The sequence below is a fragment of the Aspergillus luchuensis genome, chromosome 1, assembly GCF_016861625.1.
Source record: "Aspergillus luchuensis IFO 4308 DNA, chromosome 1, nearly complete sequence".
In the NCBI taxonomy this organism is placed as follows: Eukaryota; Fungi; Ascomycota; class Eurotiomycetes; order Eurotiales; family Aspergillaceae; genus Aspergillus; species Aspergillus luchuensis.
In genome coordinates, this window is record NC_054849.1 from 4,317,161 (window position 1) to 4,331,694 (window position 14,534).

General features: G+C 51.6%; 3 protein-coding genes across 3 annotated transcripts; 2 read left to right on the forward strand and 1 right to left on the reverse strand.

Annotated features, from left to right (window-relative positions):
* Positions 1-2,248: 2,248 nt before the first annotated feature.
* hmg1 (HMG-CoA reductase) lies at positions 2,249-5,846 on the reverse strand (the record flags this gene model as incomplete). The annotated part of the gene is made up of 4 exons (XM_041683929.1): positions 2,249-2,588; positions 2,657-5,004; positions 5,065-5,430; positions 5,505-5,846. The coding sequence occupies 4 exons, from the start codon at positions 5,844-5,846 to the stop codon at positions 2,249-2,251; spliced, it is 3,396 nt and encodes a 1,131-aa protein (XP_041538164.1).
* A 3,917-nt stretch (positions 5,847-9,763) lies between these two features.
* On the forward strand, positions 9,764-10,822 carry AKAW2_11445S (uncharacterized protein; the record flags this gene model as incomplete). The annotated part of the gene is made up of 1 exon (XM_041683930.1): positions 9,764-10,822. The coding sequence occupies one exon, from the start codon at positions 9,764-9,766 to the stop codon at positions 10,820-10,822; it is 1,059 nt and encodes a 352-aa protein (XP_041538165.1).
* Positions 10,823-12,764: 1,942 nt separating this feature from the next.
* NBP2 (adaptor protein NBP2) lies at positions 12,765-14,108 on the forward strand (the record flags this gene model as incomplete). The annotated part of the gene is made up of 1 exon (XM_041683931.1): positions 12,765-14,108. The coding sequence occupies one exon, from the start codon at positions 12,765-12,767 to the stop codon at positions 14,106-14,108; it is 1,344 nt and encodes a 447-aa protein (XP_041538166.1).
* Between the last annotated feature and the right edge of the window lie 426 nt (positions 14,109-14,534).

Consider the following 14,534-nt stretch of genomic DNA (forward strand, 5'->3'; position numbering starts at 1 on the left):
GCAGCAGCCACCGCCGAAGTTGACCTGGGTTTGGCGACGCCCCAAGGAGTGGAGTTTGGAAAAAGGACCGGACTAGGGAGTGGCCGAACTTCTTTTGGGGGGAAGAGAAGAGGACTTGGAACCCAAGGGGGAAAAGGTTGAATGAATGACTGACTGACTGACTGAATGAATGGAGATGGATGAGAGATGGGCTAGGCTAGAAAGATGGAGCCTGGGGGGGGGGGGGGGGGGAGACGGGCGGACACAATGGTGAGTGAGCAAGTGAGAGAGCCAACGACCACTTCCTGGAACGGGAAATTATTTGGCGGCTGATGGAAGATACATCCACAATACCTACTCAGGTACCTTACTAGAAAGCTTGGAAAGAACTCCGTTCATACCATACATACCTGGAGGGGTATGGTACGGTATGTTCGTACGACCTCAACCTCTCCATGCCAGAAGCGCCTGTCGCGGCCAAGTTCTTTTTCAACTTACCTTTACTTTTTTTTTCTTCTCCACGGATCTTGCGATCTTGGATGTGCGATCAGCTGGAGTTATCATTCTTATCCAAGATCCATCCTTACTTATCGCGAGTAAACCTGAGACATTTCCATCATGACATCGGGCACTAGAACTTTGAGTGGGTTGCTACAACTACATTCTGAGACACAAAACAACCACCTTCTTTAAACCCTACTAAAAGCCAAAGATCGCCTGGGATAAAGACAGTACCGCGACTGGCTCATCCTGCCCTCAACCTTTGGGTGCTAAAGTAGGTTGTGTATGGTACGGGACCAGACAAGACAAGTTGCAAAATAATACTCCACCGCCCATCCCGCCAGGAACCGATCGAGCCTCGCCCGGTGTGGCGGTGATGCTTTGTGGCCCCCTCCCCATTTCTCTTTAGTGAGTTAGTACCAACTCTCCCTTTTCCCCGACCGCGGAACCGACAAAACTGACACAGACACTCACTCACTCTCCCCCTTCCTCCATTCTTCAGCAGCATGCTTCTCCTCCTTCCCACATGGATTGTGATTCGCTAGAGGGGTGTATAAATAAAGTAACATGCAAGTAAAATGAAGTCATCAAGCATGTTTCAATGCTGCATGTTACATGCACACAATCGCTGAAACGGCTTTGCTGTATGTATGTACTCAGAAGTCGAGTTTCCCATTCTGGCCCAGCCCCCAACGCTCGCTCCATTTCCTCACCCAGTGCGCGCCTCCACATAGTTCGAGGCTAGTTCAGGAGGTGCTCAAATTACTGCCTGCTTCGGCCATCCTCCAATCCTCTGATCTTTGGGGTCCAGACCTTCTTCACTTTTCATCTTCCTGGTCGCTTCTCCTGCTTTCTTTCCCGTGCGTTCGAGCTAGATTCGCTCGTCTCGTTGCCTGGGCTATAATTATACTTTTACTTACCCCAGCACTGCCCGGCATCCCGGAGACTAGATGTATTAAGTGTATTGCATGTCTATCAGGGGGGAGGAAGCATTTGAAGCAGCCCAGTCCAGCCAGAAGTGAATGTGCTAGTTACCGTGCCTCACACTCCACATTTCTGGGAAGGTCACGGTCACGCCTCTCCCTCCCTCCCCCGTCTAACTACTATTCTTCTCACAGCGGACAAGGCAAGAAACATGTAATGTCTGCCGCAAAGAAGATTGCCCAATGTTATGGAATGGCTCAGACTCTAAGAGCATAGACAATCCCAAGAAGAGAATGATCCCCAAATGGAAAAGCATAAGAGAAAATAATAAAAGAAAAAGAAAATAATGAACAGAAAAATAACTTGAAACAAACCCCTGGATATCTTACTCCATACATAATCCGATTAACATCATGACCGAATCTTTCAAACAGCGAATCTTCCTGCCACTGAAGAACTCGGTTTTGATGATCTCCCGGTCTTTTGCGATATCCCGCCGCCAATCGATCCGTAGTCTGGTCGATTCATATCAAGCACATCAGAGGTTCCATGCTCCACCCACGGTCCAGCATGAGATGCGCAGGCCACATAACAAGCCAAACCACGAAATATGTATATGCTATAAAATGTACAATACAGGTTGCCGCACTGCTAAGACAAACGGCAACGCCATCCCAAGTAGCGACGGGCCAAAAAATGCCAGAAAAGGTATCTTGGAAGTCAGGAAGAAGTGGGCGGAGAGAAATTCGGGGAAGGGAATCTGCTAGTAGCAGTATTATCGGTGTACATAATCTCATCACGTAGCGGGTCGGCGGGGCGATTGTGAATGTAGTAATCGCCCCGTTCATTTCGAGGAGGTCATAGCAAGGCCACGAGCTGCGCCGACGGCGGCAGACACAGGCGTTGCTGAGCGCGTAGGAGCAGCGCTGCGGTTGTGGGCCATGTGTGCCCGGACAAGGTGGCCTGCCGCAAGAGCAGCGCACAGACTCAGCTCACCTGCAAGGACTGCGGCAGCCACGATCCGTGCAAGCTGACGGGCATTGTCACCAGGGTTGGTGGGGTGAGAGCCGCGCACCCCCAGGAATTCAAGCATGGCAGATTGTCCTTCCAGGATCGTGCCACCGCCGATGGTTCCGACTTCGATGGACGGCATCGACACAGCGATCTGAAGATTGCCGTTAAGACTAGAAGTAATCGCAATCAGTATATAGCTCCCCTGTCATAAGCTTTGTAATGAACAGGAATGACTTACTTTCTCATAGTAGTAATACAACTGCTGCTTTCCACGTTCTGGGCAGGATCTTGACCAGTAGCAAGGAAAACAGCAGTGACAATATTGGACGCATGTGCATTGAAACCACCCAAGCTTCCCGCCATGGCGCTACCAATCAGGTTCTTACTGGTGTTCAGCTCAACGAGGGCATTGACATCACTCTTAAGGACGTTGCGAACGACCTCTCCAGGAATGATAGCTTCAGCCACAACTGACTTGCCACGTCCGTCGATCCAGTTCACTGCAGCAGACTTCTTATCAGTACAGAAGTTACCGGAAACCGAGATGGTGGCCATGTCATCAAAGCCGCACTCAGTAGCCATCACGTTGAGCGCCTTTTCGACACCCTTGGAGATCATGTTCATGCCCATAGCATCACCAGTGGTGGTCTTGAATCGGATGTACAAGTAGGTACCAGCAAGAGCGGTCTTCATGTGTTGAAGTCGGGCGAAGCGGCTGGTAGAGTTGAATGCAGCCATCATGATGCTTTGGCCCTCTTCCGAGTCAAGCCAAACCTTGGCAGCCGCAGCTCGTGCAAGCGTAGGGAAGCCGACACAAGGACCACGCGTCATGCCATCACCAGTCAGAACTGTAATCGCACCACCACCGGCATTGATGGCTTTAGCACCACGGCTGGTACTAGCCACCAAGACACCTTCAGTAGTAGCCATAGGGATGAAATAGCTTTGGCCGTCAATCGTGAGGGGACCGGCAACACCAACAGGTAGAGGCAGATAACCAATGACATTCTCGCAGCAGGCACCGTGGACCAGAGTGTAGTTGTAATCCTTGTAAGGAAGCTTGGAGGTTTCCAGGGAGCTCGTGAACTCAGAAGTGGCGGGAGTCCGGGCCACGACAGATCGGCGAATCTTGACGGCGCGCGTAAATGCATCGAGACGGCTCATTAGGTCCTCATTTTCCATGGTCTTCTCTAGAGCATATCCCGGGATCTTGCCTCGCAATGACAGGTCAACCAATTCCTCGTCTGACAAGTAGGCAGCCCGCTTCTCCTTCAAAAACAGTTCGCATTCACCAGCAGTCCGCTTGGGGCCATCTTGGTTGTTCAGATCAATTGTGGGATAAACCTTGGGCTCCGGGGGTTCCACCTTAGGGGCGGCAGTCTCAGGCTCCTTGATGCTCCACCTGGCTGCGTTGAAGAGATAACCGTTCAAGACGATGCTCAGGGTCAGAGCTGCGATAATCCATTTGCTGATAATCGGGTCTTCAATACTCTTCAGCAAGCTTTCGATGACACGGCCACCAACAGCGTCCAAGAATTGGTCGCTGTACTCGATGTCAAAGGACTGACCCTCCCCAAAGGCAGCGTAGTGCACAGAGGGGTACTCGAGTTTATACTTGATCGGGGGAATGACGGTCACAATCGTTTCCATCATCTGGCTCTTCGCGGAAACATAGATCGAGTCGAGTCCATTCTCGGCCACCTTGAAAGGATCAATCGGCGTGGGAGCGAGTAAATTGGAGACGCGCGACAACAGGGGAAGACCAGTTGACTTGCGGAAAGGAATCGCGGAGAGATTCACAACGTTGACCAGGATAAAGCCTCCAACCATGAGGATCTTGAAGCGGCGGACATTGCTAGACTTGATCTTCTTTCCGAAAAGGCTGGCGTCGCTGGTTCCATCATTCTCCGAGCCTGCTTGGGGCCAATCATTGTTCGCGGCGACGTTCTCCGCAACACGCTGGGTAATCCCATCCTCCTCGAGGGCTTTGCGAAGTGCGACATGGCGTTTGATGCGAGTAATTTCGAGCTTGATACAGAGGATAGTGGTGTAGAAAGTGAACAGCAAGAGGCAGTCGAAAAACAGGATCCATGCTGCAAGGAAGCAGAACTGCCTCAAACCGCCTTGAACTCCAGAAGCTGCACCGGCCACAAGAATGGCGATCTCGATACAATAGTCCCGAACAATCTCAAAACCTTGCTTCTTGATGGCAGTCTGAATGGAATCCTGGATGGACCGGGGAGTGCTGGGAGCCACTGGGCCACCAGTCTTGCCAGCCCGGGCACCTTGGCGCTTATCAACTGAAGCGCTCAGGACAGCTCTGGTGAGAATGATCGGCTTCTCGAACCCAATGGTCACGACCAGGAACGGAAGACCTTCCGACAGAAGCAGCATATTGATGGGAACGCCAAGCTTGGTGGTCACCAGAAGACCAAAGAGGAAGGCAAAGCATCCAGAGAAAAGAACCGTGGTAGCAAGCCAGAAGTTCGAGCCCAAACGCCGCATCGAGAAGAAGAGCGAGACAAAGCTGAGATGCATCGAAAGGTATCCCAGAGTCATGATGACGATGTCGATCGTTTCAGCGTGCTGCATCGGGTTAGCATGGACTGGGCCATATGAAATTTTAGAACTAAAGGGCATAAGTACCTTGACCAAATCCACGAAGGAACCCCATGCGTCTGCCAGCCAAAGCTTGAGAGCTCCGCTGGATCCGTAAGCCGGACCGCGAGCAGCCCGCATAATCCATTTCTTCTGCTCTCCTTCATCCTCGTCGACAGAGGGTTCGGGAATCTCCTGAACAGCCTTCAAAAACTGAGAGACCTGCTCGAAAGGAAGTGTGAACACGAGAGACGCGTCATGGGAGAAAGGCGAGAAGAGATTCGGCGTATGAGGCACCCGTTGTGCGGAGGTATTGGCAGGAATCGGAACACCATCGGCAAGAGGACCGGTGGAAGCTGACTTCGACAGGGAATCCGGGAAGATAAAGGTCGTCAATGCCATATGTTGAGCAGTCTGTTTGAACGGCGGTTGTTAGAAAAAGAACATTCATTTGATGTCTGACACTAATAGACCAGTTTCCGACTTACATCATAGTCTTGGGCAGTCAGAGTATCTTCCACCTGCCATTTCCAGGAAGTACTCTCCCCGAGACGTAGGTTTCTACTACCCTGAAGAAGGGTGTCCACATCCACTTGGCCGGCAACATCTTTAGGGTTTCTAAAAGAGTCGAATAAACTACCTTCAAGGAGACCGACGTAGGTAGTGCTGGCAAGAAGGGCGAATACGACGATCGTGTGAATGGGATGAAGACAGGCACGGCGAGAGAGGAATTGCAAGCCACTGGTGACTTGACGCTTGAGCCATCCAGGCTCAGCATCTTCCTCCGCGTCCGTAGACCGGAACTTCCTTGGGATCAAAGTCGCGGCCATGATTGTTGTCGACAGACGAGAAATTCGAACGAAAGGAGCGGTGTAGACCACGCCTTAGAGGGGGGAAAGCGCTCTGGGAGAACGGTGGGTGAACGCGGTGAAACCCTGCGAGGAAAAAAAAGATGACAGGCGTGCACCGTCCCACGCTTCACACGGAAGACTCTCCTAGGTATCAGAACCTTATGGGTACCTCCTCCAATGTCAATGGCATGAGGCGAAAGAGATAAACCAGCTGTTGCTTATCGGGACTGCAGGGATGATAGCAGGCGTGCGATCAGTACATCAGACCGTTGAAATGCCGACGGAGGCGAAAGAGGAGGGAAGCGCGGGAAGAAACCTACCTGGCAGCGGAGAAGATGTCGCACGTCTTCTTGCTATGCCTTGGAGCCAAGTTCCCAGCAACGGCTTCTGACTGAATACACCCCTTTAAGGATTTCCAGGTCGATTCCTGCCCCTGAGGAACGAAATGTGGAAGCACTTCCACGGCGTGGCACACAGGCGGTGGGATTATCGTAAATCCGTGAATTTCGCCGCTTGAACCACAAGACCGCCAAAGAGCGCGACCAATTAAAGGCGAGCGCGGATATGCGGTCCGCTGATAGTCCGTGGGTAGTGTCGGTAGCAGGTTCCCAACAATCCTGGTAAGTAAGGCAGAATTTATGCAGGGCCCTAGGATCGACTCTTTACGCCGTCGATCAGAGCTTGGGGAGATGAATAATGGGAGAAGAAAAAGAAGAGGAAGAAGAAGGGAATCGAGTGGAGAGAGAGGAGGGGGGAAGCGGCCGACAATAAAGAATTCAAATAGGAAGCAGAGTCGAGGTAGCGAGGACCGGACCAGCCCAAACGGGAATTACTTGGGATGGTTTTAGTAGCCTGGAAACGGTACCATTGTTCTTTTGCCTGGTGGGTATTATTCCCTTACCAGCCAATCCGTACTTTTACCAACCTGACCGTAACTCCGCTTCTCGGGAAGCTGCCAACCTCAGGCCACCCATTCACCCACTCCAAATAACCACCTTCATACCACTAGGGGTGATGTGAGCTGTATTGAAACCACCGCCGCCACCCTCAGCTCAGATACAATCAAGTGACACAAACGCCCGTCGAACCAGATCGCAGATTACGTTGTACGCAGGGTTCCAAATGTGTCTAGTGTCACCATCTACATAAGTCCCGGCACTACCCCCTGAAGTCTGGGCAAACCAAGACGGGCAAACAGAAACTTCAGCCTCCCGGCAAGCAGCGCGATTGGTACACCTACTACATCGTGACAGGGTCTACCTTACTAGTGTCCCAAGTCATCTAGATGTTTTGCGGACTAACTCAAACGGAGTTTTCTTCGGTGACATGCCAGAACGTTATCAAAGCACTCGGTTATCTCTCATCAACCTTGCTTCAGATGGATTGGACTGACTCGGCAGTAACATCCAAGTCTTCAGTAGACCGCTTCTTCTGAATAATGGCCCAGGAGTCTGCTCAAAAGCAAGGGACCTACAGGAAAACCGGCTCTAAAATAGGGTCGCGAAACATGTACATCCGTCGTAGCATCGTCATTACATCCAAGTTGATGGCATATTACAGTCATAGTATAGACACCGTTAGTCACGCTCCTTAGTGAAGAAGTCTGTCTTGTATGGCTGTAGGTTGCAAGCAAATCATTCAATCAATGACTTTCTATAATCATCAGAAGATGACCATCAGCTCTACCTCTTCCAACTTTGTACGCAACTTGTATTTGACATGCAAGGCGTAACGGCCTTGAATGCGTTAGGTAATCAAAAGTAAGTTACCATCGTCAGTTCTATCATAGTATCCAATCTGGGTTGAAGCTGCATCCACATCGGACTCCAACCTGCAGCCCAAGGTCCTGAATATTCCCTCATCCTTTCGGGGGTGGGTGGGACGGTGGACACCGGGACAAGGACACCATGACCACTGAAGAGTCGTGATTCATCGGAGATAACGCACGATACCCACCTATTTTCATCTAATCAATCTTTTCATCTCTGCCACAAAAGGGTTCCATCCGGGTCGTTGCTGCTTCGCTTCGCATGATATTTCTGATTTCAGTGTGTATACCGACGGATGAGCGGAAGCTCTGGTATCCAAAACTTGACGAGTTGCTGGCCCATGAAACCTGAACGTACTTTGTAAACCAGTATCCCTACCGAGCGACCAGCAGATCTCGGAAACCCTAAAGAAAAACCAGATTTCGCTTGCGGGCCAAAGCGCGTACGCAACCCAGTGCGATCAGAGTGATATCACAGAGAGCACACGAAGGTTTGGAACTGCCCTCGAATGTGTCAATCACATTACGGCATGATATTTGTCTGTTTGATTTTGTTCGATGGCTTCTGCGTAGTCGGACAACGCTCGCGGGATCAGAGGTTGCCAGAGTCTGGATATGATTGGTACTGATGGGACCGTCGACGGTCGGAGACGCTGGATTTTACTTGATTTAGCAATGGGGACGGTGGGGATCGCGTAGTCGCCAAGGAAAGGGCAAAATGAGCGTGGAAGAAACATTCAGGTGCGACAGGTTCAGCTCTTTGCTTTGGCTGAGTCTGGTAACGGACAAGGCCGCTGAGGAGCTGCAGTGGCCATTGTGGATGTGTCACTGAATAATGTGGTTAGGATGTGGTACCCGAGAACATCTCATGCATGGTATGCGACAGGCTCTAGAAGAACTGGCGGAAAGCTTGATAGCTGACAGATCACATTATAAAAGTCTGCTTTATTCAGATGCAGCTTCATTATTCCAGGACCATCTTATTTACTACTGACCGACCACCTATTTAGCTTGTCTGGAAATCAAGTCTTGTCAGCGCGCTTTGTTTGCTCAGGCTAGAGAAAGCGGGGCGCCCGTGTTTCAGCGATCCCCATCACGGCGCCTCTACACCCAATATCAGCAGATGTCTGCGCGGTAGGCGACAGAGAATTCTGAAGCCTTGATGCAAGTCATAGAGCAAAATCAAACACACATGTGCCTCGTGTGTCACCTGTATTAGTTCTGCACGACGGAGCGCTACTGAGGACAACTAAGCCAATTAGCGCCCTCGATGGTCTTCAACGTCTTCACATCTGCAACACGGGAGATCGTCTATAACACACTTTCTGTCATGAGATCTTGCTTCCAACCAGATTAAGCGCTGTTGCTAATTTCAGATTCTGATGCCCAGGGTACCTTGCTATGCACGTTTGACTCAATCAGCTTTGTCGTACGGCTCAATCCAGCAGCTATTACCAATGACTCAAGATCTTTATCTGTGACATATCGGGAACCAGAAAAGCTTGGTAGGACGAGAATGTCGATCGATTGGCTATGAATAGACAATGACGATAAGTTCCAATCGTTTCTGGCATCATCCTTAGCGCCTGCAGAGAATAATATCCCTTGGCGCTGGTTTATTCACTTGCCAGGATGGGTGTGTTTCAAATGACCTGATCACATTGGGCATTGTGGTCGATCCCCATATATTTTCTTTCGGGCTGCGAGCAAACACGGGCTATAGAGAAGAAGATAAAGATGGAGAGCGGGACATTCAGATGGATACTTATTGTGGGTTCGTCCTATTGTGAACTTGCTGAGTCTCTGCCTTTTGTGACCAGACAATCGCTTTGTTTGCCAAAATCTTCTTTGTCCCTCCAATTGTTGTTGTACCGCCTATTGAGGTACTTCGATAACACAGAGGATCAAATAGGAAAGCCTAGAAGTGTTCTTGGGCATGAGTATATAGTTTGTGCGTATCCTTGCTCACCCAATATATTGCCCCGGTCAACCTTCTTCTAAACACTAATGACTACAAACAGACTGCCACCTTTATAGACACCACTGGTTGGTGCACTATCCGAGTGAAGATAAAGATACTGTGTATCTTGATTTGCAAGTCAAAGAAAACATACAGTGGCTATATAAGATGGGGCTCACAGGCCAACCTCTCAGCAGCGCTCTGAGGTTGCTCTTGCTGGTCCTCCTCTTCTCGACGGCAAACGCACATTCGTGGATCGAACAGCTGCTTGCCATCGCGGCGAATGGAACTTTCATCGGAACTCCAGGCTACGCTCGAGGCAATGTTCATCGCACTACTCCCGGGTTCAGCGACACGACCATGACTTACCTGATTCCACCAAATGATCGAGCCAACCAGAGTCTAATTCTTCCCACCGACAAGATGTGCAAAAGCACGCAGCGAACACGTAATCAAACCGAGGGTAGCCCGCGGCTGCAGGCATCTGCCGGCTCCCCCATCGCTCTTCGCTACCAAGAGAACGGCCATGTGACTCTACCTTGGAATCAACCGGGAAAGCCAAAGAATAGAGGGACAATCTACGTCTACGGAACTACCGAGCCGAAGGAGGAGGAGAACTTCCTGGACGTCTTCAATTCCTGGAATCGCGACGGTACGGGAGGGGATCGACGCGGCGTTCTCTTGTCGAAGCAAAACTTTGATGACGGCCGTTGCTATCAGATCAACAATGGCAATATCTCCGAACATCGTCAAGCCGTGTACCCCCACGTGGCGGACCAACTGATGGGCGCAGACTTGTGGTGCCAACAGGACATCGCGCTACCATCGAATGCACCTACAGGCAAGCCGTATACGCTCTACTGGGTCTGGAATTGGCCCACGGCTCCTGGCGTGGACCCGTCACTCCCCAACGGCAAGCAGGAAATCTATACCACTTGCATTGATGTAGATGTGGTCGATAGCCCTACGACTCAGACGCACGTCCAGGAGGGATATGTGGAGGGCCAGTCCCTCGACAGCGCAGCCATTCCGTCTGAGTTTGCCGAGGTGATGGGATCTAGCACTGATAGTACGGAGGCCGGAAGCAGTTCTGCGCCAAGTTCGACGACGCCGGCTCCGACGCCAACACCAACCTCGGTGGCGCCTTTTAGAGTTCTCACATTGACGACAGTCATCACGACACATATACCTTGGACTAGCAGTGCTGCCTTGGCTGGGAGCACTTGATCGAAAAGACCTTGCTTTGGATGTGGATCCCTTGCGTTCCCAATAGCTGGGGATTTGGAATGCATTGTATACCCTCCGAAGAGAGCGGGTTAGCTTTTACATTCTCTTCTGCCGCTCGAGCTAGGCGGGCCTAGCCGGAATTGATGACAGTCACTCTTTGATCTTTGTTTGACTAGACCCTTCTGATCAATAGACAATTGAAATGCCGGATTCCATTCATTGTGCTTTTCCTAGGGTACGACATGGTAGATAAGTTGATGGAAAATAAACTAAATAGAAATAGATCCACCGCAGGACCACGAGGAGTAAATGCGCATCCTATCTCCGGGACCAATAGATATAATTAGAGTGGCTGGCTGTCGTCTAGTGGCTGGGGCGTGGTGGGTAAATAGTAGCTACTATGAGCCATGCAAGGCAGAAAGGCATGTGGAGAGACAAGAGCAGAGCAGGAGCATTTGGATGCCTGACTGCTGAGGCACCAAGTGGCCCGTTCGGCGATGGCCCGAGGCATCCACACCTGAAACACGCTAAGCCACGCGTGGGTAGTCACGTGGAGAGGGTGAATCTTCAAACTTCCCAGACAAAAAAGAAAACGAGCTTGAAGGAGTGGAAGATGTTGGTTTAGAGTCAGGAAAGACCCCGGATTATTCACCCCGATCAACTGCGTCTACTCCCCTCCCTTTTTCTGCCCTGGAGAAACCCTCAATTGCCTGACTGTCCGGCCTCGAAAGACAGTGACCCTGCATGCCAGCGGGTTTCTGAATCCTTGAACTCCACCGCATCGGTGACTGCGCCTCGTTGATCCTTAACGCTTCAGTCGGAGCCTTCACGGCAGGTAAGTTAGCAGTAATCTCCGGCACTGGCAAACCTCTTGTCGCACCCTCTCGCCCCTACCATTCATTCATTCCCTCTCTCTTGCGCTCTTTGGCTCTCTCTGCCCTTTCTCGCTCCACCGTCCCTTATCCTGTGTGTCATCTTTCTCCTGCTTCCTGCAGCTGAGTGTCTTGTCCTCCTCTCCTGGCGCTCATCCCCTCTTTCTTATTTTCCTCCCCCCCTCAATATTCAATCAATCAATCAATCAATCAATCTCCTCCCTTCCTGCCTCCCCTCTTTTTATCTCCCGTTTGTCATTGGGTTCGGTAGTCGCCGTCCTCTCAGAGTGGCGCTTTTTTGACCCTGCCCTCGTTGCTAATTTTAGCATCCCCAGTTTTGCCTTCGACCATCCCGAACTCCCAAGCGCGGGACCAAAACGCTCTCGAAACAACCTCCTCTTATTTTTCTCCCACCTGCTTCGCTGCAAACCCTCCCCTCCACCGGGCATTGGCTGTCGCTCATCAAATCTTGTCTGCCACCCCTGCAGCCGCCTGGTCGGTGCAGTCAACGTCGTTGTGTTTAATATTTCTTGGCCTGAGACAGAGAGAGGGGAACAGCTGCCCGTCATCGAAGATCCCCGCGGTGCTTGCTCTTGAGGTCGATAGCCGCGCTGTACCTGTCCGTTCGCTGTCGATTATACCCGGACCTGTCAGACATTCCACTGCGGCCACCTCGCTTCTTTGGCGTCTAGCCGCAGTCCATTAACTTGTCGCCGGTCGTCTAGTGCCCTCTCCGGTTGATTCAGACTTGTTTCGGCGCGCAGCGTCCTCCCAGTCCCAGATCTGCATCGTGCTGTACGCAAGGAGCTCACGAGACATCCCTCCGATTTGAGTCGCATGCTTTCGCATACATATTCTTGGTGCGAGAGTTTCCTTGAAATAACCTTCGGGCGGGATCTGGCAGTAGAGTTTCGTGGCAGAACGATCGCGATGCGAAACTAGGGCGGACCGGTTCTCCAGCTTTTCTATCCCCTCTCAAGCGACAAACATCCGACCCGACATTACCTCACACGACATCTTCGACACGTAATCATTCTTTCTTCCGCTCTGATCATTACCTTTGAGGACTCATGACCATCATCATGGCTTCCACAACCTCGGCCCCCTCATCGCAGCCCACGGCTTCCTCGAACCTAACGGTTTTGCCTCCCATAATCACAGACTCCCCAGTTAAGCGGCAGGGCCGTCAGCGATCCTCCTCGTACGCAAAGGATCGTCTCTCCACGCACTCTAATGTTTCCTTAGCTTCTCAGAATCGGTCGCGGCCGGGATCCCACGTCTTTCCTGTCTTTCATTCCAGCTTACCGTATGCGCTGGTTCGCGACTTTGCGTATCCTCCTATCCATCCTCTTCACTACGGCCCATTGCCGCCTCGTGCATCGGTGGTGTCCACCCCGGCAAGTGAGCAACGGCGCCTGTCCGATCCTCCGGCCCCGTGGGATAGTTCTCGTGGCCAATGGTCCGTGGGTCCGTGGACTACCGATCACAGCTATGGGCACCAGCAACTTCCCGCCATGTCCTTTGGTGATGGACCGCCGTATAGCGAGGATGAAGACCTGCACAGCCCAGTCTTTTCCGCCCCGCGTCACCGGAAAAACAAGTCCACCGGAACTGACCTTAATGGACGGAAAGCCAGGGGCCCTGGTGGCCGCGAGCATCAAGGCATGGGCTATGAGGCAGATACCGACCGGGGTACGCTCGTCAGTATGAACGCGGACGGCAGTGAGACGTACTATGTGAACGATGACGACGCTTTGGAGGATGGACCGGGCGGCGAGTATGTCACGTATCCGGCGAACGAAAGCCGGTATTCTCATGTGGGCTCATATGACTATCAAGCCTATGGACATGAGGCGGACTTTGATTCTGAAGACGACTATGCCGGGGATCATCGGTACTCGCGTGACTTCCAGTTTGCTGTGGGGTGCCCTGATGAGGAGATGCACGGAAAAGCGGTTGCGCTGTTCGATTTCACAAGAGAGCATGAGAACGAGCTGCCCCTCACTGAAGGGCAGGTGATCTTTGTCTCGTACCGTCACGGTCAGGGCTGGCTTGTTGCGGAGGATCCCAAGACTGGAGAGAGCGGGCTGGTACCAGAAGAGTTTGTGCGTCTGCTTCGAGACATCGAGGGAGGGCTGACGTCGTTGAACGGCGAGCCTGATGCGGACGAAGAGAACAACACGTACCTGAGCCCGGAGTCGACAGATTCCCAGCAAGCTATCACACCCACGCAAGACGAACAGCTCCCACTGGAGTCGACCTACGTGAACGTCGAGCATGTCTCCAACGGGGCAAAGAGGGAGTCTTCGCAGCTGGCTAGCGGTGGCAAGACGGATTCGAACATGTCACATTTCCCGGCAGAAGATCAGGGGCTCGAAGCCCCGCAAGACTTTCCTGAAAAGAAGGCGGCCTAGTTTCATACCTGCAATACTGGGACATTATGTCCTGCTAAGGAGGTACATATGATCTGAGCTTCTGATGAATCTGTGACCCAGTATAATAGCTGCTGGCCATGTTACTCTCCTGAGGGCCGATGAACCTCGACCCAAACATGATTGCATCATCCTATTTCTTTTCATTTCTTCTTTTTATATTTCCTTACTGTTCTTGTTGTTCCCCGGCTGGAACTGCTATTGTTGGAATACCACCATTTGAACGGGACGGCTGTTTGTGAATGCATACATGCATGATATGATCATTTCATGACAAGGGAGAGGAGTAGCAGAGATGTGGAGAGAGACTGAGTGTGAGTGAGGGTGAGGGTGAGGGGTGACTGTTTCAAATGTGGGAAAGGGGAGGGCAAATGTGCCTGTATATATGTTTCTGTACTTGAGCGATGG